At 44.5% G+C, this 27,019-nt stretch overlaps 1 protein-coding gene across 2 annotated transcripts in view; it reads left to right on the top strand.

Moving 5' to 3' along the window:
* The window catches only part of LSP1 (lymphocyte specific protein 1), a 76,039-nt gene that overhangs the window by 21,991 nt on the left and 27,029 nt on the right, over window positions 1–27,019 (top strand). The window contains exons 1-2 of one of the 2 annotated variants that reach the window (XM_080999317.1): window positions 3,327–3,578; window positions 24,889–25,041. In XM_080999317.1, the coding sequence (XP_080855443.1) occupies window positions 3,520–3,578; window positions 24,889–25,041 (212 nt within the window). In that variant the 5' untranslated portion in view covers window positions 3,327–3,519. Of the gene's footprint in view, window positions 1–3,326; window positions 3,579–24,888; window positions 25,042–27,019 lie in introns of those variants that run through there. The other variant, XM_080999316.1, reaches the window with a different exon arrangement.

Raw genomic sequence — 27,019 nt, 5'->3', positions numbered from 1 at the left:
CAAGTGTTCACCTATCATATCACTGCGGATTGAGACTTACATGATGCCTGAGGAATGAGGGTGGGGGCAGAGGAAAGAGAAGCTGTGAGGTGTTGGAGGGGGCAGTAATAGAGAAAGGCATGTGCAGTGCTCCTGTAGGGAGCTGATTTTCCTTTATAAACATCCAGTTGCTGCAATCCATGTAAATCAGGGGTTTCAACATGCAGTCTTCCCTTGCATCAGCACATTCTCCCCACCATTGGGGACAATGCTGGTACCCAGATGGGCTGCCTGTGCAATCATTTTGGTAAAGGCCACTGAGCTGAGTGGCCTTGTCCTGCCCATGCTTACTCTGTCCCCTATGACAACCATGCTCCCAGCCTCCCTCTTGTCACCAAAGTCAGCTTTTCACATTCCTCTCTGCCCCTCCTCAGTTTGCTATGAATTGTGCTGCATACCAGGCTATAATAAGAGCATGGTGACCAACCACTGGACCATTTTTTTCATTTAGCTCCAGTCCCGGCTGGTGATGCTATGACTCTTTGCCCTCAGCCTTTAAATTGCTCACTCCAGATTAACTCATTTAAAGCCCTTGGGAATGCTTTCCTTTAGGGACCAGAGGACTTCAGATATATCTACAAACAAACAAACTTGCTGCCCAAATAACTGTCCTGGCTTCTCTAAAGGATTGTTGGAGTTCAGTTAAATGAGGGTGCTGAGAATTTGTTTCAAGATGTCTGGCCTCTCCTCACAGAACTACGGTTCCAATGATTCATGGGGAGAAGATGGGTAAAGCGTTTTACAATCTAGAACCACTCATCTCACATGATGGATCCTGAAGTATCTGAACACAGAGGACCTACGTAACACTTCTTCACTGATGTCAATGCATAGTTGGCTTGACTGGCCTGTATAATCTATCTGAAGACTTCCTTTTAATAGAAATCAGCAAGAGATTATTCTTATTGAAATGCTGTTTTCCTTCTTTGCAACTTCACCATGGCACCTATCAACACAGAGCCACCATTGTCTTGGCCTGGCTAAGTCTTCCTCTTGCTTTTGCTCAATCTACATCTGAGTGGATTGGGTCAAGACAAGAGCCCATACAGGACTTTTTCTTTATGCAGCAGGTGAAGCGCATGGGAAATGATGGATACTCCCTGCTCTTCCATTTCCAGTAGCACAATTTCTCTGCACCGAGAAAGCGCACTGCTTCTTGCAGTGACCAGTTGGGGGCCTCCAGGAAGCTTATAAGCAGGGCATAAATGTGACAATCCTCCCCTGCTGGATGCTCCACGGTCTCATCATGGTTGGGCAACAAAAGGGTACCGGATTTGGTGCAGTGTCTACACTATTGTGGGGACGGGCCCTTGATGTATGGCTGGCTCACTGTAATATAGAAAAGGTGCCCAGGCTAAGTTCACAGTCCCTGAAGGAACTACTGTGACTCTGCTATCTATGCCTGCAAATTTGTACTTGGAGGTGCTTGCCTTTCCACTCCAAAGTTTTCTGATGACCCTGTCTTATTTTCACCGTTCCTGTCAAATTGATTGCACTGGAAAGATTTGGTTTGTGGGGAGAGGGTATTTTATAATTTCCTATAGCTTTTTCATTACGCAATAATGCAAATTGCCCCATCTCGCAAGTTAGGGCAACTTCCCTGTAGCTGATGTGCACACTTGGTTTTTTCCACTTTGTGAGCAGACTCTGGGGAACGATGAGTAGCAGTGGCTTCTCATCACTCATGCACTAGATGAACATATAGCAGAGCTCTCTCCTATGTTGTCACCTCAAAAAAAGGTATCATAGAGCTGGAAAAGAGTAAGAAAGAGGTCAAGGGGATGGAGCAACTCCCTTGTGAGGAAAGAAAAATATAACATCTGGGGCTTTTAAGTTCAGAGAAAAAGCAAGTAGGAGGAGGCATGATAGAGACTTACAAAGTTATGCATGGTGGAGAAAGTTAATTCATCTCTCATAACACTCAGAACTCGGGGACATCCAAGTAAGTTCAGTGTTGGACAAATTAAGGGCATATCAGAGAAAGAACTTCTTAGTGCAACACCTAGTTAATCTATGCAACTTGTTCCCAGTGGTGGCCATCAACTTGGGTGGCTTTAAAAAGATGATGAGACAAATTCCAGAAGGATAAGGGTTTCAACAGCTACTTTGCCACAAGGGCTGTGTTCTACCTCCACTGCTGGAGGCAGGATGCCTCTGAATAGCCATTGGGAGAGTACTGTGTGGTTTGGCTGCTATGCGTTGTTGAACAAAATGGGCCACTGGCTTAATCCAGAAGAAGAAGAAGAGTTTGGATTTGATATCCCACTTTATCACTACCGGAAGGAGTCTCTAAGCGGCTAACATTCTCCTTTCCCTTACTCCCCCACAACAAACAATCTGTGAGGTGAGTGAGGCTGAGAGACTTCAGAGAAGTGTGACTAGCCCAAGGTCACCCAGCAGCTGCATGTGGAGGAGCGGAGACGCGAACCCGGTTCCCCAGATTACGAGTCCACTGCTCTTAACCACTACACCACACTGGCTCTTATCATCAGCAACAATTTACACACCAGTTGCACACTAAATCCTACATGATTGTGCCTTCTGTGGGGTATTTGATAACCCTGATTCCATGGGGGTTTACTGGACTACAGTGGACCAGCAGACTTGACCCATAGCTTCACTGTTTTTTTCAACAGAGCCCAGTTGGATTGCCTCTTAAGTGTTTTAGCAGCCACATAAATTTATCTTCAGCCACTTGCTCAGCTCTTATTAAGAAATGCCTTCAGCCTGGCTTCATACTATCGATTTGCAAACATTTGCTTTGTGATTACATAATAGGGAAACAGCTAGGGGTCGTTGAATGGATCAGAAAGGGAAGGGAAGACAAATGGGAAGAGGAAGAGAAAGACCAAAAGATGAATGAGGAAAGGAATGAGAGCCAGTGTGGTGTAGTGGTTCGAGTGTTAGACTAGGAGTTGGGAGACCAGGGTTCCAATCCCCACTTGGCCATGAAGCTGATTGGGTGACCTTGGTCCAGTGACTGCATCTCAGCCTAACCTACCTCACAGGGTTGTTGTGGGGATTAAATACAGAGCCGAGAGGACCATGCAGCTTGAGCTCCTTGGAGGATACGGTGGGCTAGAAATGCAATGAATTATTAACGAAGCAGGGAAGTGTCCCATTCAGTTTAAACTTCCCCCTGAGTTTATTCTGCAATCAGATGGGAGAAAGGGAGGGGATTCACCTCTGCTAGCTAGCTGAAAGCTTTCCTTCTCCCTGACATTTCCAGTAGTCTGAGAAGGAGAACGTGGAGGTGGAAGAGACCAGGGCTGGGGGGGGGGGAGACGCGGATAGGGGGGCTTAGAGAAACAAAAGGAAACCAGCTGCAGAACTTCCTGGACAGGGAAAGAGAGAGGGAGAGCGCGCACACTATCTAACGAGATTATTAAAAAGCAGGGAGAGAAGGGAGGAGGAGGAGGAGGAGGAGGCTTTCCGCGCAGGCAGGAGTTCAGCGCCTGCCCCGGGTTCATTTCCCCAACCATGACCAGCGCGATCCTGAGGCGGAATTCCAGCAAGCAAGGCTTGCAGAACCTCATAAGGTAAGCCTCTCTTTACCTGCCCACGGGCGAGATGGGGATACCGCGATGGAGCTCTTCCTTTGTTTACACGGTGCTCGCGCCACGGACGGGGCTGATTCCTCTCCCCAAGGGCTCTTCCCCCTAACCTCACCCGCCCCCCAAGTGGCCGAGATTTTTGTGGGAAGACGCCGATTCTTGATCCTACGTGAGTCCACACGGCGTTGGCTTTTTCTGTTGCGAAGGCAGCGACACCCGTATGCAGGCTGGGGATTTCAGACAGCGAAAAAGCCTCTTCCGTTCAGGGAGTGATGGAATTTGGAGCGGGGGGAGCCCCGGATCTATGGATCGCTTTCCCAGATAATCGCACCCTACCGAAGGTTGCACCTTAGGGCTTTACCTGAGCCTACTGGGCTCTGGCATTTGGGGGGGGGGGGCGGGGAGAGCGACTTGGCACTGAAGGCAGTTACCTCTGGGGATCTGCTTTTTGGGGGTGTGAGATTTTTGGGATTGGCAGCTAATATAATTTGCAGGGTAATTAACTCGAATAAGGAGAAATTTAAACGGTGAGGTCCTTTAAAGGGACAGGGTATTAATTAACTAGTAAAAATCACCAAACTTCTGACCAAGATGCTAGAATCTTTCTTTACTCTGAGCAGTGTAGTAGGAAAGCGATTGTTTTCTTTTTGTCAGTGAAAAGGAAAATGTGCACTGAAATCTCGTTGGGAGAGCTAAGGCGGCGATCCCACGCACACTTACGACAAAGTACATCCTATTGACTGTTATGGGGGTTACTTCTGAGTAAGCATGCACAGGATCGCATTGTTAAGGCTGCAGTGTTAGTGGGAGAAAGTCCCAATGAACGCAGTAGGACTTACTCCTGAGTAGACATGTATAGGCTCACACTGTAAACATTTTTGGAAAAGAGAACAGTGGAACTCTGAGAAAGGCATTGACTTATTCCCTTTAAAAATAAAAATAAAATTAAGACCATCTCCAGGCTGTAGAATAATGAGGTTAATGAAATAATGTTACCAACCGAGAGGCAAGTTGGGCATTAAACTTGACCCTTCAAAGAAGACAGATGTCACTGACAAGATATTCTTGGATAGTTTGCCAATGTTGGTTTGTGGGTGTCTATGCAAATTTTGAAACATTCCATTGTCTAAAACTGACAATGGGTAAAGGTGGCAGGCTGATTGGGCAGATGGAGATGTCTTTCGACAGAGTTCATAGGGGAGTTTCCATGGGATCTCTGCTTACTCTGCCTGTTTAGGCATTGCTCTATGCCCTTGATCTTCAACTGGTGGGTCAGGACCCTCTGCTGGGTCACAGCCTGGTCTAAGGTGGGTTGAGCAGCAGCATTACTACAACCATACCAATATATGGTTATGAAATAAATAAATTAGAAATGGGTCCCCAAATGCATGTTAAAGGTGGGTCCTGGGTCTAAAAAAGTTGGAAGACTGCTGCTCTGTGCTATGGCTGGCCAATGCTATTAATTAATGCTGATCCAGCAGTAACTAAATACCACAGGGGAAAATTAAATCTATGTATTGGTTAGAATAGTTCTAGTTCAGAGAACATCTTCTATCACAAAGCAAGAAACATAGTTAGGGAGGATGTAAGTCAAATATGGGAAAAACAGATGATCATATATTCTGTGGTCACTGCTTAAAAATGTTCCATGTGGCAGCTCTAATCCCAGGTGGGACAGAGCCCATTGTCTGCAAACTTTGGCCATATACTATGGTAAAACTTGTTACACACCCCAATTCCACATGTTTCTAGGGGTGTGGTATAACTCCTAACTCTGACAGGTGATCAGCTCCTCGTTGCATTAGAACCATTAGGTGCCAGGCAAAAACATTGCTCCTCTCCCAGGCTTTTGGTTAATCTACGGCCTTTGAAACTGTGTGATGTGTGTCTGCGCAATTGCTTGCTTTGTTACTACATTATGTATTTTTGCACTTTTATATTGTAAACTGTCCCGTGTTCCTCGAATGAAAGGTGGTTCAGAAATTTAATAAATAATAAATCATCATCCTCAACTTGGATTCTCCCCCCACCCTCCAAAAATGTAGTGACCATAAAGTAAATGGCTATCTGATTTAACATATAGACCCTCACACACATGAGCCTATACTGTTAATAAACCGCCGCAGAATATTGATTTTTATTAGTTACCAGTGTGAAGGTTAGAGAGATAACATTGCATTGCAAAGGTTATTGAGCAAGTAATTATGTGGTAACCCCCACAAAAGTTACTACAGGAGAAATGTTATTCCTGGTATTGTGGTTCCTGGAAGTAAGTACCCCTTGTTTTGTCTTACAAATGGTTCTTGTACTTTCAAATAAGCAGTCTCTTGAAACCCTTACTCTATAGAGTCACAATGAAATCAATGGAGCCACTTTTAGAGAATAGGACTGGAGGGTTTCAGCCCTTTGGGCTATAGATTTCTAGGATGTTGATACGTTCATTCACTATGTTCAGTTTAGATTTCCCTTCTTCCTTAAGGGGTGCCTCCCTTCTATAGATAACTTCTCTCTTAAGTGCAAAGAAAGGTTGTCTCCTTTGTCCAGTCTATGCAGGGTCTGCCTTGTACAACTCTTGTCTTGATGATCAGGGAGGGACCAATTGCAGTGGTAATTCTCAAGCTGACTTCAACTATATATTCAATGGATACTTGGCTTGGTGACTTGTCCCCCCCCCCCCCCACCCTGCTAAGATGGATTCTTAATCTTGTTTGAGTTAATGAGTTTTAACAAAGTAGGGTGGGTATGTAAAAAAAAGTTGAGAATCCCACAGAAATCAATGAGACTGACAGCACTTCTTACTCAGAAGTAAACCCCAATGAGTTCAATGAGACTGAACTCACATAAAGCCCAAATTTGCAATCCTATTCTCACCTAGGAGTAAGTCCATTGAACTCAGTGGGGCTTACTGCTGAAAAGACATGCAGATAATTGTATTGTTTAAGCACCTACCTATATGTTAACAGCACAATAAAAAGCATTTTCCACTGTGTTTATTCTGATAGACGTGTGTATTGGATTGCAGACTACATTTCAGTGATTTCACTGGAATATTGGCATACTCCCTTTTCTTTGGATTGCTCCCAAATGTTATGTTTTTTAAAGAGCTTTTCTTTTAATCTGCCTTATGGGGTTAAAAGAATCTAAACCGAGAAAGAGAAGCCCCCTCCTCAGCATGGGGCACAATAAGTTGTTATATTGCATGGAATCTCATTTTTGGAATAATTCCACTTGCAGTTGGCTTGGGATATGTAAATAATTTCATGTGTAATGGAGCTGTCAAATACAATTCCAACACTCTTAAAAATCTGGGGTTCCACGCTTGGGAAACTAAACAAGATTGGGTGGTGGCAATATAAGACCAGTGAAGATAATGACACACTGTCCCATTTTTACCAAAATACAAAGCTGAAGATAAATGTATTGCTAAGTGGGGAGAGCAGCAAAGTCTTCCAAAATAAATGATGAATTATGGGGGTGGAGAGGGTAAACCAGCTACAAACATTGAATCCTTCAAGGACCCATAACAGGTTTGCAAATATCACCTAGTTCATAGTAGGAGAAATAAAGTTGTAGCATATTTGATGGTCATTCACTGTCAGATGTGGCAAACCCTGTTAGCTCAGGCAACACCTTCAGAAACATCACATCTGGGTTTTATAAACTGTTGGGAAAGACAACTTCAAGCAGAACCACCAGAATAATAATAATAAAAATCCTTCCCCAAACAAGAGTGCCCTTGCTTGCACCTGTGATGCTTCCTTTATCCCTTCCTCTGGATCTTCTGAATGGTGGAGCAGGAATCACACCAGAGCTAGGATTCCACATGGTGAAACATTCAGAACCCACCAGTTCAGTATTTTTTTAGTTTAAGCAGTAGCCATGCTTCTCAGGTTTCTCCTGGGTAAAAATTCTTCTTGAATGTTCCACATTACCAGTTCATACACATTCCAGAGCCAGTGTGATCTGGAGGTTAGAGTGTTGGACTAGGATCTGTGAGGACAACAAAAATTAAACTTGCCTGTCCCAGAGTCATAAAGTTACCATAAACAAAGAAGACTTAAAAGGTTCAGTAGTTAACTGAGCAGCTAAAGTTAATGGGATCAAAACCATTATTTCCCCCAATAGAGTTCTGACCACATATCAAATTTTCACCTACCCAGCTTCCAGTAAAACAGATAGAGGGACTGAACAACGTACAGTTTATCCTGAGGTGTTCATTTTACAACTGATACTTAAATCTTCTTTTGACTTTTCTGACATCTAAATTGTTTCTTGTATAGTTTACATTGGTCAGAATTTACATTTGGTTTTTAAAACTGCCCCCTTTCCATTTTGATCCCATGTTAGTGTGAGCCTTCAAAAGTGGCATATTTCAACTACTAGGCTCTCCTTGCCAGTGAAGTCAATGAGGCCAACTCAAGAGTCCTTATATGTCAGTGAAGGTTAGGAAGCCAACGAATGTGTCCCCAAAGTCAGGGGAAGCCGTATCTATGGCAAGCCTGGTAAACAAAACTGAAAGAAAGGGTCGGGGGATAATGTTGGGGACAAAGTGATGGGACGGGGAGAAAAGGATAAACAGAATTATTTTGTTTTGTGAAACCTTATGTGCATAAAACTTGAGTGAGCTAATGTCAGTGTACAAGCCTGAGATTTGAGTAAATCTAAAGGCAGGCTTGGACAGTACTGTAGTGGCAGACATCCTCTCAGAAGTGCGAGGCATTGTTGTCATTGTTTACTTATTATAATCTGGGATAAAGCAACTTGAAGCAATGCTGCATCTAACAAAGGCTCTGTTTAACAACCCTGGCAGGCACTGGAAGGGAAGGCGAGAGTTAGATAAGATGGTAATTGTCCATTCTTTCCCAATGTCATTCCTAGTTAATTACACAGTCCCTGGCAATAAGGTCTCCCAGCAATCACCCTGGGCTCCCTCAGCTTGATGGGCACTTCCCAAATGCCAGGCTTTTCAGATGCAAATGGGGTACTCCTGGCAAGTGTTTTCATGCAAAGCTCTGCTTGTTATCTCTTTTCATAGGTCAGGGAAGAGGCAAAGGAGACAAAGCTCACCTTTTTAAGGCCATGTTTGGGACACTTTTATGGGTTCTCCACAGCGACACAGGATTTTGTTACGAGGGGGGAGGGACCTTTTCCAGGCCAGGGGCCATGTTCCCATCTGAAATATTCTCCTGGGGCCAAATACCTGTGGTGGGTGGGGCAGGAGGCAAAAGTAGGTGGAGCAATGAGTGTAATTTTTTACATTTGTACTATAAGCTAGTTTCTAGAAAGACTCGGAATATTGTGGCCTGGGAAGACTTCTGAGGCTAAATAGAGATGAGCAGAGGGCCGCTCTGAGGTTCCCAGGCCTGAGGTTCCCTACCACTGAGCCACAGTAAAATGTGTCGGGGAGACACATCTCCAAACACACTGCTGGTGTGCACCAAGCAACAATGGGCAATGATGACTCCGTCAGGCATCTCCACCATGGGCTTGGAAGCGAGTGCCTCTCTTTCACACCTCATATGTTTCCTGCAGAAAACATCAACCACAGTGAACAAAGCTGCCGGCTGTCATTCTTGACGCTGAACAGAATGCAGCCAAAAGTTCACTCCTAACCATGACTACTCAGAAGGATCACCTATTGAATTCAATGGGGCAGGCATTCAGTTATGTAGGGTCAGAACTGCAGCCTCAGTTCTAGAAGCATGGGGCAGGAGTGCATTATACTGTAAGAACTAGCTTCTGTCAAGTTGTGGGATGAGGCTAGGCAAAACAGGTATAGGCAAAAGTTAAGTCATAGCCAGTGCGGGAATAGCATTGGTGGAGGCCAGTTCATTAGTGTAAATGGGGGAACTGCCCACCAACCTCAGCCCGTCCCCACCAGTCTTTCTTCTTACTGACAACCATGCATGGGGTGGAACTGGCTGCCAGTTTCCTCCTCCTCCTTCGTCCCATAGTTGACTTTGTAGAACTCGACAGGGAAGAGCGTGGCAGTGAAGCTAGAGCTAGTTGGCTCCCCCAGTCATTGGTTCTGACTCCAACTACTTTTGACCTCCCCCCTTTCTGCCCCAATGAGCACCAGCCACCATTGGCGGAGTATCTGAGTTGTTCCAGGGAATATGAATCTGTGAAAATAGGAAGCTGCTTGGCACTGAGCTTGGCCAATCGTACCTCCAGCTCAGTATTGTCTACACTGACTGGCAGCAGCTCTCCAGGGTTTCAAGGAGGGTCTTTCTCAGCCCTATCAAGAGATGCTGGGGACCTTCTGCACGCAGAATTCATCTGGTCCAATTCTTTTGTTAGTTGTGAACATCCTTTCAGACCGCAGATAGGAAAATGGTCTCTAGCCTCCGGCATAAAAGGGTGTTTGTTAAATAAATGAATGACAGTAATCACAGATAGTTATCAATTAGCAACATTTGGTCAAGTAATGGGTTAGGTGTATAAATTAAAATTTTGATTAAAAATATTTGTGCCCCCAGTTAATTGGGATTACTATATTGGCCCCAATATAAGCCACACCTGAATATAAGCCACTCCCTTAAAATTCTGCAGGCACTCACACCTGCACTGTTTTACCGTATGTCTGTTTCAGCACCGATATCGTGAAAGCCCATTTTTATAAGGTTGCGAATTTAAGCCGCACGTTAACTTTTCACGGTCAGAATTTGGGGAAAAAGTGAGTCTTATATTCAGGCCCATACGGTATTATTTTTACTATAATAACATTGACAAGGACAGGGGCCCATTGTAGAAGAATTTCCCGTTCTGTCTCAAATTGAAGGCTGCTTGGTGATGATGCCTGCTGTGACACAGACTAGTATCAACAAAAAGCAAAGAACTTGTGCTTTTGCACTTAAAGCATAACTATTACTTTGTTCATGTGCAAAGTTATGCAGATGCAATCCATTACCTAGTGAAAGAATTATATGATTTAGCAACTAAGATGCTGAAATGAGGGGGTGGGGAATCCTAATGGTCATCCATGGTGGAGTATACAGTAGCATCCTTTTGGCTACAATCCTCTTCACACTTACCTGGGATTAATGAGACTTATGGTACTTCTGAAATGTAGATATGCACTAGACTGCACTGTGTATTAGTGATCATAGCAAGCTCAGTGGCTTTCACCCTCTTCCATTTACAGAGGGAGATACTGAGGCACAGTGGAATCTTTGTAGTTTGGGGAGCATGCTTAAAATTCTCTGCTTGAGAACCCTGACCCACTCCCAGAACTGCAGTTCCCAGGTTTTCCTGGGGAGAGGGAATAGCCATTTAAACCAGTTAAAATCTTTGACCTGTAACTTCCGATGCCGTGCACCAAATCATGAGCAATGCCAGGAACGCAACAAGGAGCCCTGACACTCATGCACAAAGCACTCTTTTACATCTGAACAAGTTAGCAAATGACAGGAAAACAGTTTGGTGCTGATACAAAAATTGAGTGGTGAGTACGCAGTGCTGGACACATCTAAGGCTGGTGTGCTGCCTGCCTCTGGGGTTGCAAGATGGAAAGTACCGTATTTTTTGCACCATAACACTCACTTTTTTCCTCCTAGAAAGTAAGGGGAAATGTCTGTGCGTGTTATGGAGGGAATGCCTACGGGTGGCATGCCTACGGATTTTCCTCCTCTAAAAACTACGTGCGTGTTATGGTCGGGTGCGTGTTATAGAGGGGAAAATACGGTACCCTGAGCCGAGCTTAGCTCAAGCTGCTATTTAAATGGCCGGATTCCTCTTCAGCTGGGCATTCATGAGATACCCCCATTCCACTCCTGATGCCCACCTGTCCCTTGGAAGCCTGATAGCTAAGTCCCCTCTTGTCAGTGTAAGAATATGAGCTGTCCCCCTCTCTGAATACTGTATGCGTTCATTCCCAGAATTTCCAAACACTGTGGGTTGCTGTGTCCCTAGTGCTGCAGCTGCCTTCTACCCAGCCCTTAGCTGTGTGTCGCACCTCTAACTATGTGCAAGGACTCCTCGTGGCATGTCTGGTGTCAATGGACTGCAGTATCACTATGTCAGTTACCTCCTGAATCAGAGGGATCTCCAATGGACACAAGCTATCTTGGACTCAAGTGGGACTTCTTGACAGAGAACTCAATGAAATCCAGCCTGGGTACTGGAAAGATGCTTGAGTGATGGCTCTGGAAGAGTGAGGCTGGTCTACACATGCAGTTCAGAGAGTGGGCAGAATGGACTGTACCATTTCAGATTGCAGGTGGGGGGCTGCCAATTTTTGAATGTTTCACTTTTAAAGGATCTCATGGCGTGGGGGTGGGGAATCCAGCACATCAAGGGGAAAGGGTTTATCCTGCTTGGTGGGGGATAACCTTGAGCTCCTTGAAGGAAAGGTAGGATATAAATGCAATAAAAAAAGAAGAAGTGTGGCAAGAGATGCAATGGGGGCATCTCCCTTCATTGCATCCGTATGATTGAGGGTATGTGGGTAGATTATCCAGGCTGGCAACCCTACCCCTCCGAAAGCCCTTATAAATTTTCAATCTCTGAGTCAGCATACAAATCTGGACTTGTGAAGCTGTGTCCGAGGCATTAATGCACACATTCTTAAGCGTTGCCTTCAGCCATTCTAGACTCTTTGTGTGGCAGAAGAAGTTGATTCACTGCAATCCACTCTGAACTTCATGGTGCCACAGAGGCTATAATCAGTGACCTACTAAGTTGTTCAGTGTCTGCAGCCCCCTTGCTCACTGAAGAACTATGGAATCTGGGCATGCTGCCAGCTGGACAAGTTTAACATCTGATCCCCAAGTGATAGGGATTTTTCCACCCTAGTGGTCTTTGCATGAGGGCTACCAATATCTTTAGAAATGCATCCTAGACAGCTTCAGAGTGCAAGTACCAAACGAAGCACAACTTCATTTTAAATATCCTTTGAACTGGCTCTTGGTTTCCCTATAGTACGTACGCTAACCAGGGACTTAGCTTTAATCCTCAGTGTCCCACTAAGCAGCTTGTGCCCTATTATATCAGGAAGCCTGCTAGTCTGGGAAGGCTCTCCAGGGGTCTTTCCTCTGAGCCTCCTTTCATCATTCATATTTTGCATTCTGAAATATGTCTCATCTTGCCTTGCAGGCTTGTGGAACGTGTAAATCAACTGTTTCAGGCTGTCACTGCCCATCACTTTGCCAATTGACAGCTTCTCTTGTTAGAAGAATCTAAAGTCGTAGCTGGCAGGATTTCTTTAATTGTTGAGGGTTTTGTTCTTTCTTTTTTAAAAAAGCAAATCAAATATTTAGCATGGCATATGTTATTCCTTGCATTTCAATTTTCTAGCTAGCTTGTACTGTGATTTCACATTGCTCCTCTTACGCAGACCCTGCATTCTTTGCGTGAGACTTTTGCTCAGTTATCTTCCACTCACTAGCCAGTGGGGAAAATGAATAAATCTGGATGCCACAATTCCCAAGCTGGGAGCCTACAATACATGCAGGCATGAGCTGAATCATGTATGAGAAGGATTCTGATATCTGTGGAGAACAAACACTGTCTGGCAAACGCAACTGCGGGAGAGGCGAATGATTGATGAGAGACCATTATAGCGGCTAAGGAGTGAATGGAGATAAACACTGGAAAAAAAATGGAGTAAAAATACTGTATTCACAACTGGCTTGTTAAAATGGTCGTCAGCCACCTTCTACCTGACAAATATGTTAACTGTCCCATTAATGGAGTCATTGGGCAAAAAACGCCCATCTCTTTCTTTGTGCCCTTGATATCCAAGAGGCCATCCCAGATATTGTATTCCATTTGGAAAATGAGCTGGTGCTGCAACCCACATAGGGACGCCAACAGTTTGTTGCCTTTTACACTGTGAAGCAGGGGTGCGGTGGGGCTTTTCCACTCTAAGAGCTACTTTCCCTTTTGAGGGCTACATGCCAGTTCAGGACTGGGCAAAAGTGGGTAGCAAAAGAGGTAACCAATCTTTGTCCTCAGAAGAGTTTCAGGGACCAAGCTGGAGAGGCCAGGGCTGTCCCTTGTTCCCTCGGTTTCAAAACTCTTGTAGGGCTCTGACTACTCTGGGAAGTAGCAATTATCTGAAAAGCTGGTCTCCCTACCTCTGAACCAATCAGACACTCAGTGGTGGACCTTGGGATCTCAAATTTCAGCAGCACCCTGTGTGATGCTGAAATCCCCCCCCCCCCCGCCTCTCACCTTCCATTCTACAACATAGCTGTGGTGCTCCCAAGACTTTATGCCCAGTGCCACTGAACTGGTCACACTCCCCCAAATCTGCCTCTGAGGTGAGGCTCTGTCCACGATGTATCACATTTCACTTACAATTGGTCAGTTTCTGCTAGGTAGGCTAGCACTTACGTGGTGAGCTTCCCCTTCCTGGCTCTATCCTCGTGTTGACAATATTTTAGTTAGAAACAGTATGATTTAGAACGTGTTCAGGCAATTCCATTTGGGGGTCTCCTTTCTATCTTCCCTCCAGTCATTCTTAATCCTGCAGTTCTTGAACTCAGGTCCACAGAAGACATGCTCCAATTCATTCTTAAGTCATCCAGCAAGATATGCTATGTAAGAGAAGCGGGCAAGGACAGATCCCTATTTTCAGCTCATCCCCAAAGCCTGAAAGAAGGCTCACATTTGTCTCTCATCCTTTTGTGTGAAAGGTGTGGGCAGACAAGCCAGTAAAAGTGGGTGGGCGTGGAATGGGGTCAGAGGAAATGGCTGCTGGCTCTATTTTAAGCAGGACAGACAGAGCTAGGCTAGAGGAAGATGCTCCCTGTGGAGGTTTTTGGGGGGCGGGGGGGGGGAATGCTCTGTTTTGTTCCACATAACAATGTGACTGTTATCTTGTGTACTACAGAACTAGAAATGCAAAAGGGTCATACAGTTAAGCCACCCCCTTGTACCATAAATATCTGAGCACATTCCAACACAGTTAATGATGCTTTGTAATAAATTCATGCCTTCAGAGACTCAATGTTTGGTCTGAGTCCCTAAAAACATAACCTATCGTTGTTTCCCTTTTCCATATCAGGAAATCACTGCCAGGAGCTTGCAACGCATTAACAGTGTGACATTTTAATATGACATTAGGACACTGGGGAAGTTGTCAGAGCCAGGGGCTGGAGTCAGACTATGAAAGGTGGACACAAATTGTGGCGAAAGAGTTTCAGGTGGAAGATAAGCCAGAGGACGTCAAGGTTAAATTATTCCCAGTGTCTGCACAGCACCACTGGAGTGTTGCGCATTTGCTGGGAAACATTTGGTGTAGAAAATACATTTAGCCATCCATTTAAAAAGGAAATGATATACTAGAGGGGGTTATTTATTTCAGGAATTTAATATATGGAACTAATTCTACTATGCTGGTTAGCTAATGAGTGTAAAATGCCCCAGTAACTGTTGTAATCTATTCATTTGGCTTCCTCACCAAGGAAGCCACTCTACAAAGCATTTACTTGAGGAAATCATTTATAGCATTGCAATACCAATGAGTGTGGAGATTACAGAACACCCTAAAGGTAAACTAGCGGAATTGTCTGTAAGGAGCTATTGAAGTGCTTGCTTGGGTGAAACCTGCATATAATTGCATTTTTCTCATTTACATAGACACTAAAATTAAAAAAGATGTATTAAAATACAGCGAAAATACACATGCAAGGAAAGCAAGTGCCTGATGAATTCTGAAACATGTTTACACAAAGAATCTAGAAGGCTTCAAACATAATTATCTCAGGATTATTTGATCCTGCACCAACCTCTGTCTACATAGACAAGGAATTCCAGGGTGTTTCAAGCAGGAACCCTTGCTGACTATATGTAAAATTAGAGTTGATCCAAGCCAGCATAGTATACTGGTTAGAGCAGGCATAGGCAAACTCTGGCCCTCCAGATGTTGGGGACTACAATTCCCATCATCCCTCGCTAACAGGACCAGTGGTCAGGGGTGATGGGAATTGTAGTCCCAAACATCTGGAGGGACAGAGTTTGCCTATGCCTGGGTTAGAGTGTCAGACTAGGACCTGGGAGACCAGGGTTCAAATCCCCACTCACTGAGTGAACTTGGGTCAGTCACTCTCCCTCTCAGCCTAAGCTACCTCACAGGGCTGTTGTGGGGATTAAATGAGAAGCGGTGAACCATCTTGAGCTCCTTGGAGAAAAAGGTGGAATATAAATACAATAAAGGAATAAATAAATTTTGCTGCCTTATTATTGAGCACTCCTGCATCAAGGTGCATAGTAACCAAGCATAGTAACCCTTGCAGTAAAAATGCATTGATAATAAAGTAAATAAGTAGCGATTTGCTCTCTTTTTGTGACTTCCACGCTTTGTCCAATGGCAGGGCTAGGCTGATATTCTGGTTTGACAGTTCCATACAAAATGTGTACACCACATGAATTGCATTTGAGCTTTGTATTTGTGTATTTGTAAGCACTTCGTCTCTTTAAAGTGAATAAAATATCTTTCCTTAATCATCTCTAGTGTGTTTTGAAGAGAGAAGTGAATGAAAGGCCCATGCCCACAGTTCAGATATGACACACAGTGAATGTGTATCGTGTTTGGTAGCATATTTGTCTTCTGCCACAAAGCAACCAACCAACCAAAATACAGGCCATGTTACATGACACACGATGGGGAGGCACATTGCGTCCTGGAGTTCTACATTTTACAACAAAAAGATGGGTCAGGGTGAGGGGAGCTGAACCTAGCCTCTCCCATCTTACCTCCATGGGCACTTTTGCTCCCAGATTGGATGCCAAAAGTGTGCTGAGCTGGGGAAGAGCAGGCATTAACTGATAAGGGTGCAGACAGGCAAAGTGAGATGAAGAAGGGAGCAGGGTTCGATTTCCTGCATCCATGGGTGCATATTGTGTGTGTGTGTGTGTGTGTGTGTGAGAGAGAGAGAGAGAGAGAGAGAGAGAGAGAATTAGACCCCTGTTTGCCCCTACCTCTTTATCAGAATTAACAGAGGAGGCTGCCCTGTTATGTCTAGGTAAGCCCCAGGTCTCTAGATTACTCTGTATTCCATGCCCATTTGTGCATCAGAGATTGCAATCCTGCTAACATTTCTACCATCTCTTATCACTGAAAAGAGAAGTGAATCAAGACTCAAGAAGCTGTTTCTTTGTGTGTGCATGTGGGCTCAGACGTTGATTGCTTTCTTTCAGCTCTTTCTCCTGTCTGATTCACCAGGAAGCGCAAACAACTGAGAAACTCAAGTGGATCAAGAAGGATAACTAATTGTGCAAAGGGGGCCAAATAAAAAGAAAACATGTTTTCGATGTAATTCTTTTCCTTGGCTTTTCACTTGACCATCCCTTACGATGCAGACATAATACATATATGGCATAGTCCACAGGTGATTTTTTATTTTTGCATACAGAATGCCAAACTATATATCATGCTTAATGAGTAGTATGCTTTTGTTTATATGATTACAGGCTTGGGGGATTATTACTGGGTCTGCAGCACATATTTCTTCCCTCTCCAGCAGCCGTGACACCCCCACATCCCTTCTGCACAGAACATTGGAAAGTTTAGGGCCCACACCCAGAATATCTCTGGCTGAAACTGTGCATTATGGGAAAAATGTGTTTGGATTCCTGGAAATGAAGAAGAAAGCTATGGCGTGATGTCATTGTGTTAGCATTTTCCCACTTGGCCTCTTCTGTGGGTGCTGGGGAAACACTAATGTGGTGAGATCATGCCACAACTGCTTAATACTGGGGTAACTTAGAGGAGAGGTCTTTCCATAATGTGTAGTGCCTGATAACAGCAGTCAGATGTGTTTATGTGCCCAGCCAATGCCACATGATTTTCAGAACCACAGACAATTGTACCCGCAAGCCAATCGACAAATCCTATGCAAAAATATATATTCCAGGAGGTGCACAGCTGTGGGGAAAAATAAATTTCCTTTGACTAAAGTCCTAGTGAGGTGTTCCTATATCAGCGTGGTGCAGGTAGTAGGGACGAGTGCCCTTGCCCTGCACTCTCTGCCATCTTTGTTGCCCTCCACAAGTTGGATGGTGACTGCAGTGTGAGCCAGCTCTGCTCATGTTGTAGACTCCCCACTCATCATCGAACCCTGATTTTCAAGGGTTCTAAAATCACAGGGAGCCTGTAAGAGGAGAACAGGCTCCTTGTTGCAGCCAGAACACCTCCAAAAGAGGAAGGAAGAGCACTGAATGCAGGAATATATCTGTTATGTACTGAAGTTCTCACCCTGGGCCAGCAGGGGGATACTGTAGATAGTTTTCACTCAGGTCCACATATGCAAATAAGGAATTCAAAGTGACGTTCAGTGATTGGATAGCTACAGAAAGTTGCTACTGTTGCATTGTAGTGGAGCTCTATATAAGCAGGCTGGCTGAACCCTTCAGTTCAGTTCTGGCCTGTGAATAAACAAGAGCTGTTTGAAGAATTGCTGTGTCGTCTGATATGCTCACCTACAACATAACAATATCAGACCTGTTTTATCCCTGTTGCAAGCAGTCACCTTCCAGCTTGTGGAGGGGGATGGGGGTGAGAGAGCTTGTCCCCACTTCCTTTTCCGTGGGGTGTTAATCACATGGAGTAGGAACACCTGAAGTGGGCTTAAAATGGCTTCATCGCAGAGGAAGCAGAATTTCCTGTCCAGCTGTAACTGTAATGCTTCACTCTGACTCATCTCACCCGTGATGGAAACAGAGGACCATTTCTATCAAGATAACTATGCCACTTTAAGAATTTTGAGCAAGTTTTAAAACCCATACATCTCCACATAAAATGATTTTCCACAAAAATTGTGGTTTTTGAGGAGAAGGTACTGCTGCCGTCTTGAATTGATGTAGTGAGTTGAGTCAGCTGACGTGGACAAGGTTGCAACTTCTCCAAACTGGCAACAATTGGTGGTTCATTCATATAAATAATGCAAACATGAATACATCTACTTTCTGCTACTGAAGTTGAACTAAAAGGAAGAACCTGATAATGGAGAGACAGGTGGAAACCGTAGGAGTGAGATTGTTGCCAGGAGGATGCCATTTGGCAGAGCGCTAGTGCAGCCTATCTTTCAAGCATGTAGCTGTATCGTTTTTTTGCCTTTTTGTATGCAATGTCGTGGGGCTACTGTTGCTCTTGAAGTAATTGTCCTTCAATTAAATTCCATGCAGCCAGAGCAAAAGAAAGAGCAACAGATCATGAGCTTCTGAGGTCATGGAGAGAAAATTAGTCACATCCAACTGAGAAACAAAGGGAGCGGCGAAAGGAGGCTACAATGGCAATATAAATGCTTGTTACAACGTTCCTAATGGACTCCCAGTGGTCTAATCCAGGGCAAGGATGCAAGCTAGATCTGGGAGGGGTGTTGCAATTCCAATTTTAAACCCTTGGTTTGACGTTCTGGAAAAAGCTCAGTTTAAACAAAATGAGGATCCCAAATACATCTACCAAAATTGTGACTTTCTCTTCCTACTGGAACAGGGCAAGCTGGAAAATTTTGGATTAAGAGTGTTTCTGAATCAGGCCTTTTGTCAAGTATTGTCACATACATATGGGACAGAGGTCATGATGGAAAGTCCATGAATGACTTCATTTAGATTACTGTATTAGAAAAAAAAAAGAGCACACTACTTTGGCTTTCTGCCAGGGCCTAGACAACTATTTCCATGGAAACTGTGGAGAAAACAGTAAATATGAGCGCAGAATGAATTAAGATAGAGGTTTCTCAGGTCTTTGCATCTGACAGTTTTGCTGTCTTTGTTCTTGGGTCTGTATGCCCAAGCTCAAAGTTATGGGGTGAAGCTAGAAAGCAGAAAGGGGAAAAGAAAGTGTCCGTTTACCATGAAATACTTGTGTGTGTGTTTGTGTCCATCTAATCTATATATAGAGTTGCATCCAATTGTGTCCCTCCTCTGATTGTATTCATTTATTTAAATATTTTCATTCAGAAAAAGATCACAGTGTGGTTTCCAAAAACCCAGTAACAAAATTAAGCAACACAATATGATAAAATGTGAAAAATTGAAATAGAAACAAAAACATATCCTAGAATATGCTTCCATGAACAAAAATGTGCTTAGGTGGTGACAGAAGCTCAAGGATGTAGTTGGCCATGTTACTAGGAGAAGGGAGTTCCCCCGCAGCCCCCCATACCTGGGACCCCTGTTTTGTTACATGAATGACTTGATGTGGTTTTTTGTGCTTGTCGTGTATGTCAACTGCTTTGAGATCTTGTAGACAGTACAGCAGTCTATAAATGGTAAAAACGTAAAGGTACCCCTGACAGTTAAGTCCAGTTGCGAACGACTTTGGGGTTGTGTGCTCATCTCGCTCTATAGGCTGAGGGAGCCGGCGTACAGCTTCTGGGTCATGTGGCCAGCATGACTAAGCCACTTCTGGTGAAACCAGAGCAGCGCACCAAAACGCCGTTTACCTTCCTGCCGGAGCGGTACCTATTTATCTACTTGCACTTTGACGTGCTCTCGAACTGCTAGGTGGGCAGGAGCAGGGACCCAGCAATGGGAGCTCATCCTGTCGCGGGGATTCGAATTGCCGACCTTCTGATCGGCAAGCCCTAGGCTCTGTGGTTTAGGCCACAGCACCACCTGCATCCCCTATAAATGGTAATGATAATTAAATAACAAACACATACATTTGACCTGTAGAAGCTGGTATTTGATAGCTGTCATGATGTCAACAGAGCATATGCCATGATTTGGTATGCATCAATCAACATTTGACAGTCTCTAGCTGCAGATTTACAGTAGCAGTCATCATTTGGCCACAGCTGACAGCTGACATGTAGTAGCACATGTTATCTGACAATATTGGATAGATGGTTTGCGACAGGATTTAATAAATCAACTTTGCTTTGCATTTACATTTGGATTTCAAATTTCAGTTTTGAAAATGACATTGGTATTTGGCCCACTGGTGTTGATGCCCAAATCCAGATTTCAAAATGTCAGCATGTCCATTTCACACGTTCCTTCTGAGAGGGGAGGAAGGAGAAGCAACAGAAAGGGGGGGGAGGGAAGAGGGCGCTGACAGAGATGAAGGAAGAGAAAAGGGGTAGCAGAAAAAGAGAAAAAAGGAGTGCCCTATCCATTTTGGGCTCTGACCCATCCCCTGCTTGTGCCAGCTCTGTTTCACACACGCGTAAGCGCACACGTTGCCCCACCCACATTTTAATGTAAAGAGCATTGGGCAACAGTCAGGCTTTTGGTGTCATAAATGAGAAGGATTACAGCCCAGTACTACAGCAGAGTCCAGCTGATGAAGAGCACTGCATCCTGCATTGCCTTCTTTAAGCTGTCATCTGCAGGCAGCAACTGGGTTGAGTCCTATCTTACCTAGGCCAAGAGACTCATGGAGAGGACATCTGCTTTTCCCCTGCTGACATCAGAGACAATCAATGGATCCATACCCATCAGCTGAACCTATTCCCGCCCCCACATCCTGCCAAGGGGCACTGGAAAAATAAATGTGCCCCTTTGGTAGGGATGCTGCATGTTTTCACTTCTATACTTCTCATTTATGAGCAGATAGGGGAGGTTGGGGAGTATGGGAGGACTGGCATTTACACAGCACTCTTGCCATATAGGTATGGGATTTTGCTTCCATGTTCCTTCCACATTGAAGCAATGTGAGATGTAGCCCTCAACAGTTGCCGATAGCATGGTGGGGTGGCAGTGGTCATCTGGCCCTGGGTCAGTCGTGTTGCTGCTGCTTTTGGGAAGGGGTGTGTGAGGCAGAGGTGAAGTGGTTCAAAGTTGCTGGATTGACTGCACAATTGCATTTGGAGCACTTTGGAATTCCCTGCAGATTGATATCAGGCAGACGCCTTTGCTGTACAGTGGTACCTCGGGTTACATACGCTTCAGGTTACAGACTCTGCTAACCCAGAAATAGTACCTCGAGTTAAGAACTTTGCTTCAGGATGAGAACAGAAATTGTGCAGCAGTGGTGCAGTGACAGCAGCAGGCCCCATTAGCTAAAGTGGTGCTTCAGGTTAAGAACAGACCTCTGAACGAATTAAGTTCTTAACCTGAGGTACCACTGTATTCTTTTCGGCACCTGCTTAAAACATTTTTGTTTAGGCAAGCCTATCCAGACATGTGTTATAACTTCTTTTACTGTTCATTTTAATTATCTTTAAATGTTTTTAAACTGTTTTAATAGGGGGAAAAACACTGGTAGTTTTAGTATCTCTTGTAAACCGCTTAGAGGCTTTGCTACAATCAAGCCATGTATCAACTTTGTTAAATGAACTAAATTTGTGCTGCACCGACCTTGGCACTGCCTTGCCCCTCTATCTCCTAGTAAGCAGCACCACTGCAAGACCCTTCTCTGCTGGCCCTCATCTTAAAAATTAAAATATGTGAACCTGCACTTTTATTGCTTTTTTGGGCTAAGAAATGCTGGTTGGTTCATGGGCTTTGCATGCAGGCATTTATCCTGCTGGTATGTTTTGCAGAAACCAGCGTGGTCTGCTGCTAAAAGAGGGGAAGAACGGGGCTGGCACCAGAACCCATGTTATCACCCATGTTGGAATGTTACGGAAACCTTATCGTTCCCTCTGGGATCTGAGGGGTAGTTCTGCTGACAGAGAATTTTATTATCTGGTGGCTGGGATGTTCTGAGAGGAGTTTTATGTCAAAATTTTAATCTTCTGTCGGGGAGGAAGGAAAAACAGCATGTAGCAGAGTTGGTTCGGGAGGCCTGCGGGACGATAGCACTGGGTGTCCTCCTCCAACTTTCTCACACACACACACACTCCATTTGTAGCAATGGTACAGCTTGGCTCAGGAATTCTGACTAAATTACTATGTTTCTAAGAAAACATGTCAAAGTCCCTCACCATTCACAATTCTCCCTCCCTCGTGGAGACTGAATGGCGGCCCAGGCTTTTCAGCTCTTTTCTTGGCCTCTCTCCCTGTCAGAATCAGCATTTTCTGAGTGTCGTCTATTTCACTTAGTTTCAATTTACTTTGTTCTCATTTAAATCTCAGTTTAAGTCTGCCTCTAATAGCCCAAGTGGCTGAATTCACTTGTGCAGTGATGCAACAGGGATGTGAAACCCAGTCTCACCCCGCCCCTACTGTGAAATCTAGATGACATCATCTGCCAGAGCAAAAGGATAACTGATGGAATTTCCTTGCTCTGGCAAGTGAATGAGGTGATGAGGAGGCTTTCAAGTTTATTTGTGACAGATGCGCCATGGCTGCACGCGAATGCCCAGGCTCCTAGGGAGGAGATTGTGGTTGTGTTGTGCTTCCCCATTCATTTTGCTGCTGTGCTACACTGAGCTAAGCCATGTTTTGACTTAGATTGTTGTCTGAACCCAGGCTTGTGATTTAGCTTTCTCTAACTATAAACTGTAACCAATGTTTGTTCTTGGTTTATAGTTCTTGGTTTGCCCAGGAGAGCTAAAATATCAGCCCAGGTTTGTGCAACACACTAAGCCAAAACGTGGCTTATCTCAATGAGACACAGCAGCAAAATGACCAGGCAGAAGCAACATGGCTGCAGTCTCTTCCCCAGTAGCCTGCGCACTACCAGAATATGCTAGAATAAATTGGAGAATGAGGAAGACTATCAAGCAGAGACTGGATACTTCTTTCCTTTTATTTGATAGGGTTCCTGCTTCCACACTAGCACTTTAAATGGTAACAGTGCTTTGCGAGATGGTTTGCATTTCTAATGAAATGCCAAAGGATGCATTTCATTTGGCTACATATGTTTTACATGTTGAATGTATGCTGTCACAAGTAAGCTGCAGTGAGTTCCATGACGTGTACTCCTATCATAGGCTGCTTCCTTTATATTTAATTAAATGAATTGTGCATTTACTTTAATTGTGTAGTTGGTAATGTTTTACGGTTTTGCTGTGATTCTCTTTTATGCAAGCTGCTTTGGGAGGATCTATGCTCTTGAAAAGGGGCACAAACATATCACTTAGAACAAACCAAGTAATTTGTCAAGCTGAACTACACGAAGCATACTTTAGCTGATCACGCTCTTGGTTTGGGTATGCCTTATATTTCAAAGGGATAATGGTAAGGCCCAGCAAACTTGGCTTGTGTCCCAGGTAAAGGGAGTGCTGGTGCAAGAGTTCCATTGAAATATTATTGGAAAGGTAATAAGGTTGACCTCCACTACACTAGAGGTAGGAATACTACAGCTAGCTGTGCATAGAGTTGCTAGAGTAGAAGCTACATTAGTGATGGGCTTCCACTACAGGTAATTTTATGATCAACACAATTGCTGTGCAGCACAGTGCCTCAGAAGCAATACAGCACACAAAGCGGCTGGTCGGGGTGGGAGTGGGGCTACTGTGCTAGATTCCTGTCAGGTAACTGCTGTTATTTACCAAGAAGGGGAGGGAAGGTTTATGCTGGGCAGATGCTCCACCAGCAGGGCTGGATTGGCTGTGCTGGTGCATTTGCACCTTACCTCGGAGCCAAGACCATATAACACCGGTTTTGAAAGACCTACATTGGCTCCTGGTACGTTTCTGAGCACAATTCAAAGTGTTGGTGCTGAACAGTAAAGCCCTAAACGGCCTCAGCCCAGTATACCTGAAGGAGCATCTCCACCCCCATTGTTCAGCTTGGACACTGAGGTCCAGCTCCAAGGGCCTTCTGGCGGTTTCCTCATTGCGAAAAGTGAGGTTACAGGAACCAGGCAGAGGGCCTTCTCAGTGGTGGTGCCTGCCCTGTGGAACACCCTCCCATCAGATGTCAAGGAAATAAACAACTATCTGACTTTTAGAAGACATCTGAAGGCAGCCCTGTTTAGGGATGTTTTTAATGTTTGATGTTTTATCGTGTTTTTAATATTCTGTTGGGAGCCACCCAGAGTGGCTGGGGAAACCCAACCAGATGGGCAGGGTAGGTATGTGTATATATATATATATATATATATATATATAATTATTATTATTATTACCAAACTCCTTACCCCTCCCCAACCTGGAGAGCTGATGTAAGGTCTCTGCTCAACCCAGCAAGCCCTTTCTGTCAGCCTGAATTCACCAAGTGTTCTTTCATATGTTGGCATTTTCTAGAAAGCTTCTTTATACTGCCTTGGACTACCTAGCTCAGTATTGTCTGCCCTGATTGGCACTGGAGGCTCTCCAGGGCTTCAGGTGGGGTCTCTTTCTCTTTCCTGGAGATGCTGGGGACTGAAGCTTTGGCCTGCAGAGCAGATGCTCTTCCACTGAGCTATGACAGTTGAGGATCTGTGCTGCTCATGGTGGTTTGGGCTTTGTATTTTCTCCATTGAACATAGCCATACCTCTGCTTCACCTGACTTCACTTTCTCTGTGATTGATAGGCTGACGGCGCAATGGAGTGTGGAGGACGAGGAGGAAGCAGCCAGAGAGCGGCGCCGAAGGGAGCGTGAGAGACAGCTGAGGTCCCAGGCAGAAGAAGGCCTGACCACCACCAGCACTTCTTCCGAGAGTGGGGTGGCAGCGCAAGAAAGCCGGTGAGAAGCGACTGAGCATAAAATGACACCCCCCACCCCCTTATTCCAGCCCACTGTTAAAACACAAACTAATATCTCACAGTTGTCAGCTGCTTGATGAAGAATTCTCCAGAACTCAACAGTATGTCCTCAAATAGAAGTTAATTCAATAAAAGTGACAAGGAATTGCTTTATTTGTGATGCATTTATATATGTATATATAGTTTTGCTTTGTTTTTATTTCATTTTAAGGAAATATTATTTACAGTTGTATTATTTTGTGTAATAAAATAATACAGTGGTACCTCGGGTTACATACGCTTCAGGTTACAGATTCCACTAACCCAGAAATAGTACCTCAAGTTAAGAACTTTGCTTCAGGATAAGAACAGAAATCGTGCTCCGACGGCGAGGCAGCAGCAGGAGGCCCAATTAGCTAATGTGGTGCTTCAGGTTAAGAACAGTTTCAGGTTAAGAACAGAGCTCCGGAACGAATAATAATAATAATAATAAATTTTATTTATATCCCGCCCTCCCCAGCCGAAGCCGGGCTCAGGGCGGCTAACAACACTAAAATAGTGCAACATTATAAAAACATCAAAGAATTAATTAAAATCAAAATTGATGGCAACCATAAACTAAAGTATTGTAAAGATTGCCAAAGGAGGGAGTCAGGCTGCGCCCTGACCAAAGGCCTGGTGGAACAGCTCTGTCTTGCAGGCCCTGCGGAAAGATGTCAAGTCCCGCAGGGCCCTGGTCTCTTGTGACAGAGCGTTCCACCAGATCGGAGCCACAGCCGAAAAAGCCCTGGCTCTAGTTGAGGCCAGCCTAACCTCTCTGAGGCCTGGGACCTTCAAGATGTTTTTATTTGAAGACCGTAAGTTCCTCTGTGGGGCATACCAGGAGAGGCGGTCCCGTAGATACGAGGTTAAGTACTTAACCTGAGGTACCACTGTATAACATTTTTCAACCAACTAATATGGTTACAATAATACTGAGGAAAACATGATTATTATCTGGCTTGGTACGCCAGCACTGTGTGCAGGCCAAATGAATCAGCTCCCATGTGGTTGGCTGCAATCTCATTATTTCAGGGAGAACAATAATTTCCTCTAGTGTTTGAGGTGGCAGTAATTGGGCTCTCCTCATTTAATCCCCACAACAACCCTGCGAGGTAGGTAGGTTAGGTTGAGAGGTGACGACTGGCCCGATGTCACCCAGTGAGGATTATGAGAAGAAGCCCCATGTTTTCCTCCCTTGTAAGTCAAAGGCAGGGGGAATTCAGCTGGTAGGAGAGGGAAGGTGAATCATTCTCTTGCTTGCCAGTTTCCGCCTGCAAATGTTTTCCCAAGCCATCTATAATATTTTCTCTCTCTCCCAGTCAGGCTCCAAAACTGAAAGTGTAAATGGGATGAAAATGTGATTTTTTTTGTGGGGGAGTGGGAGCAATTGCTGGAGAAAATGGGGTGGCTCAGTAATGGCTAAGCATCTATCCCTGCAACTTCCCTCCTCTCTCTCTCTCTCTCTCTCTCTCTCTCTCTCACACACACACACACACTGTTCTCTCAGAAGATGCACGGTTGGGACCATGTGTTTGCTAGGGAAATGCCCCATTAGAAAGTGACCCTTTTTTAGTGTTGCATCTGAAGACTGGATTTTGGAGGAGAAGTTAATACAACGAGAGAGAAACTATGCTTCTAGTTATTTTTCTATAAAAGAAAGGTTTTCATTTTCACTTAAAAAAATAGTTGACTTGATGGCTTCATGCCGCTCCCCACCCATTTCTCAGCCTTTTCTGCAGCTGTTGATCTGGCTGCAAAGGTCAACATATGAATACTGTCTTTCTCTTAAGTAAACTCAGCTCGCACTTATGGTGACTCATCCTCTTCTTGTACCTTGTTGCACCAATCCCTCATTTCCAGGAAGGAAGGGGGCTTCTTGCAGCCACTTTCAACAAACAGCTGTGATAACTTCCCTGTAGGTCCAGATTATGCTTGTT

This window comes from Podarcis pityusensis (genome assembly GCF_964106645.2).
Source record: "Podarcis pityusensis genome assembly, chromosome: 1".
NCBI lineage: Eukaryota > Metazoa > Chordata > Lepidosauria > Squamata > Lacertidae > Podarcis > Podarcis pityusensis.
Note: the sequence above shows the minus strand (reverse complement) of the source record. Positions and strands in the feature narration are given on the sequence as shown.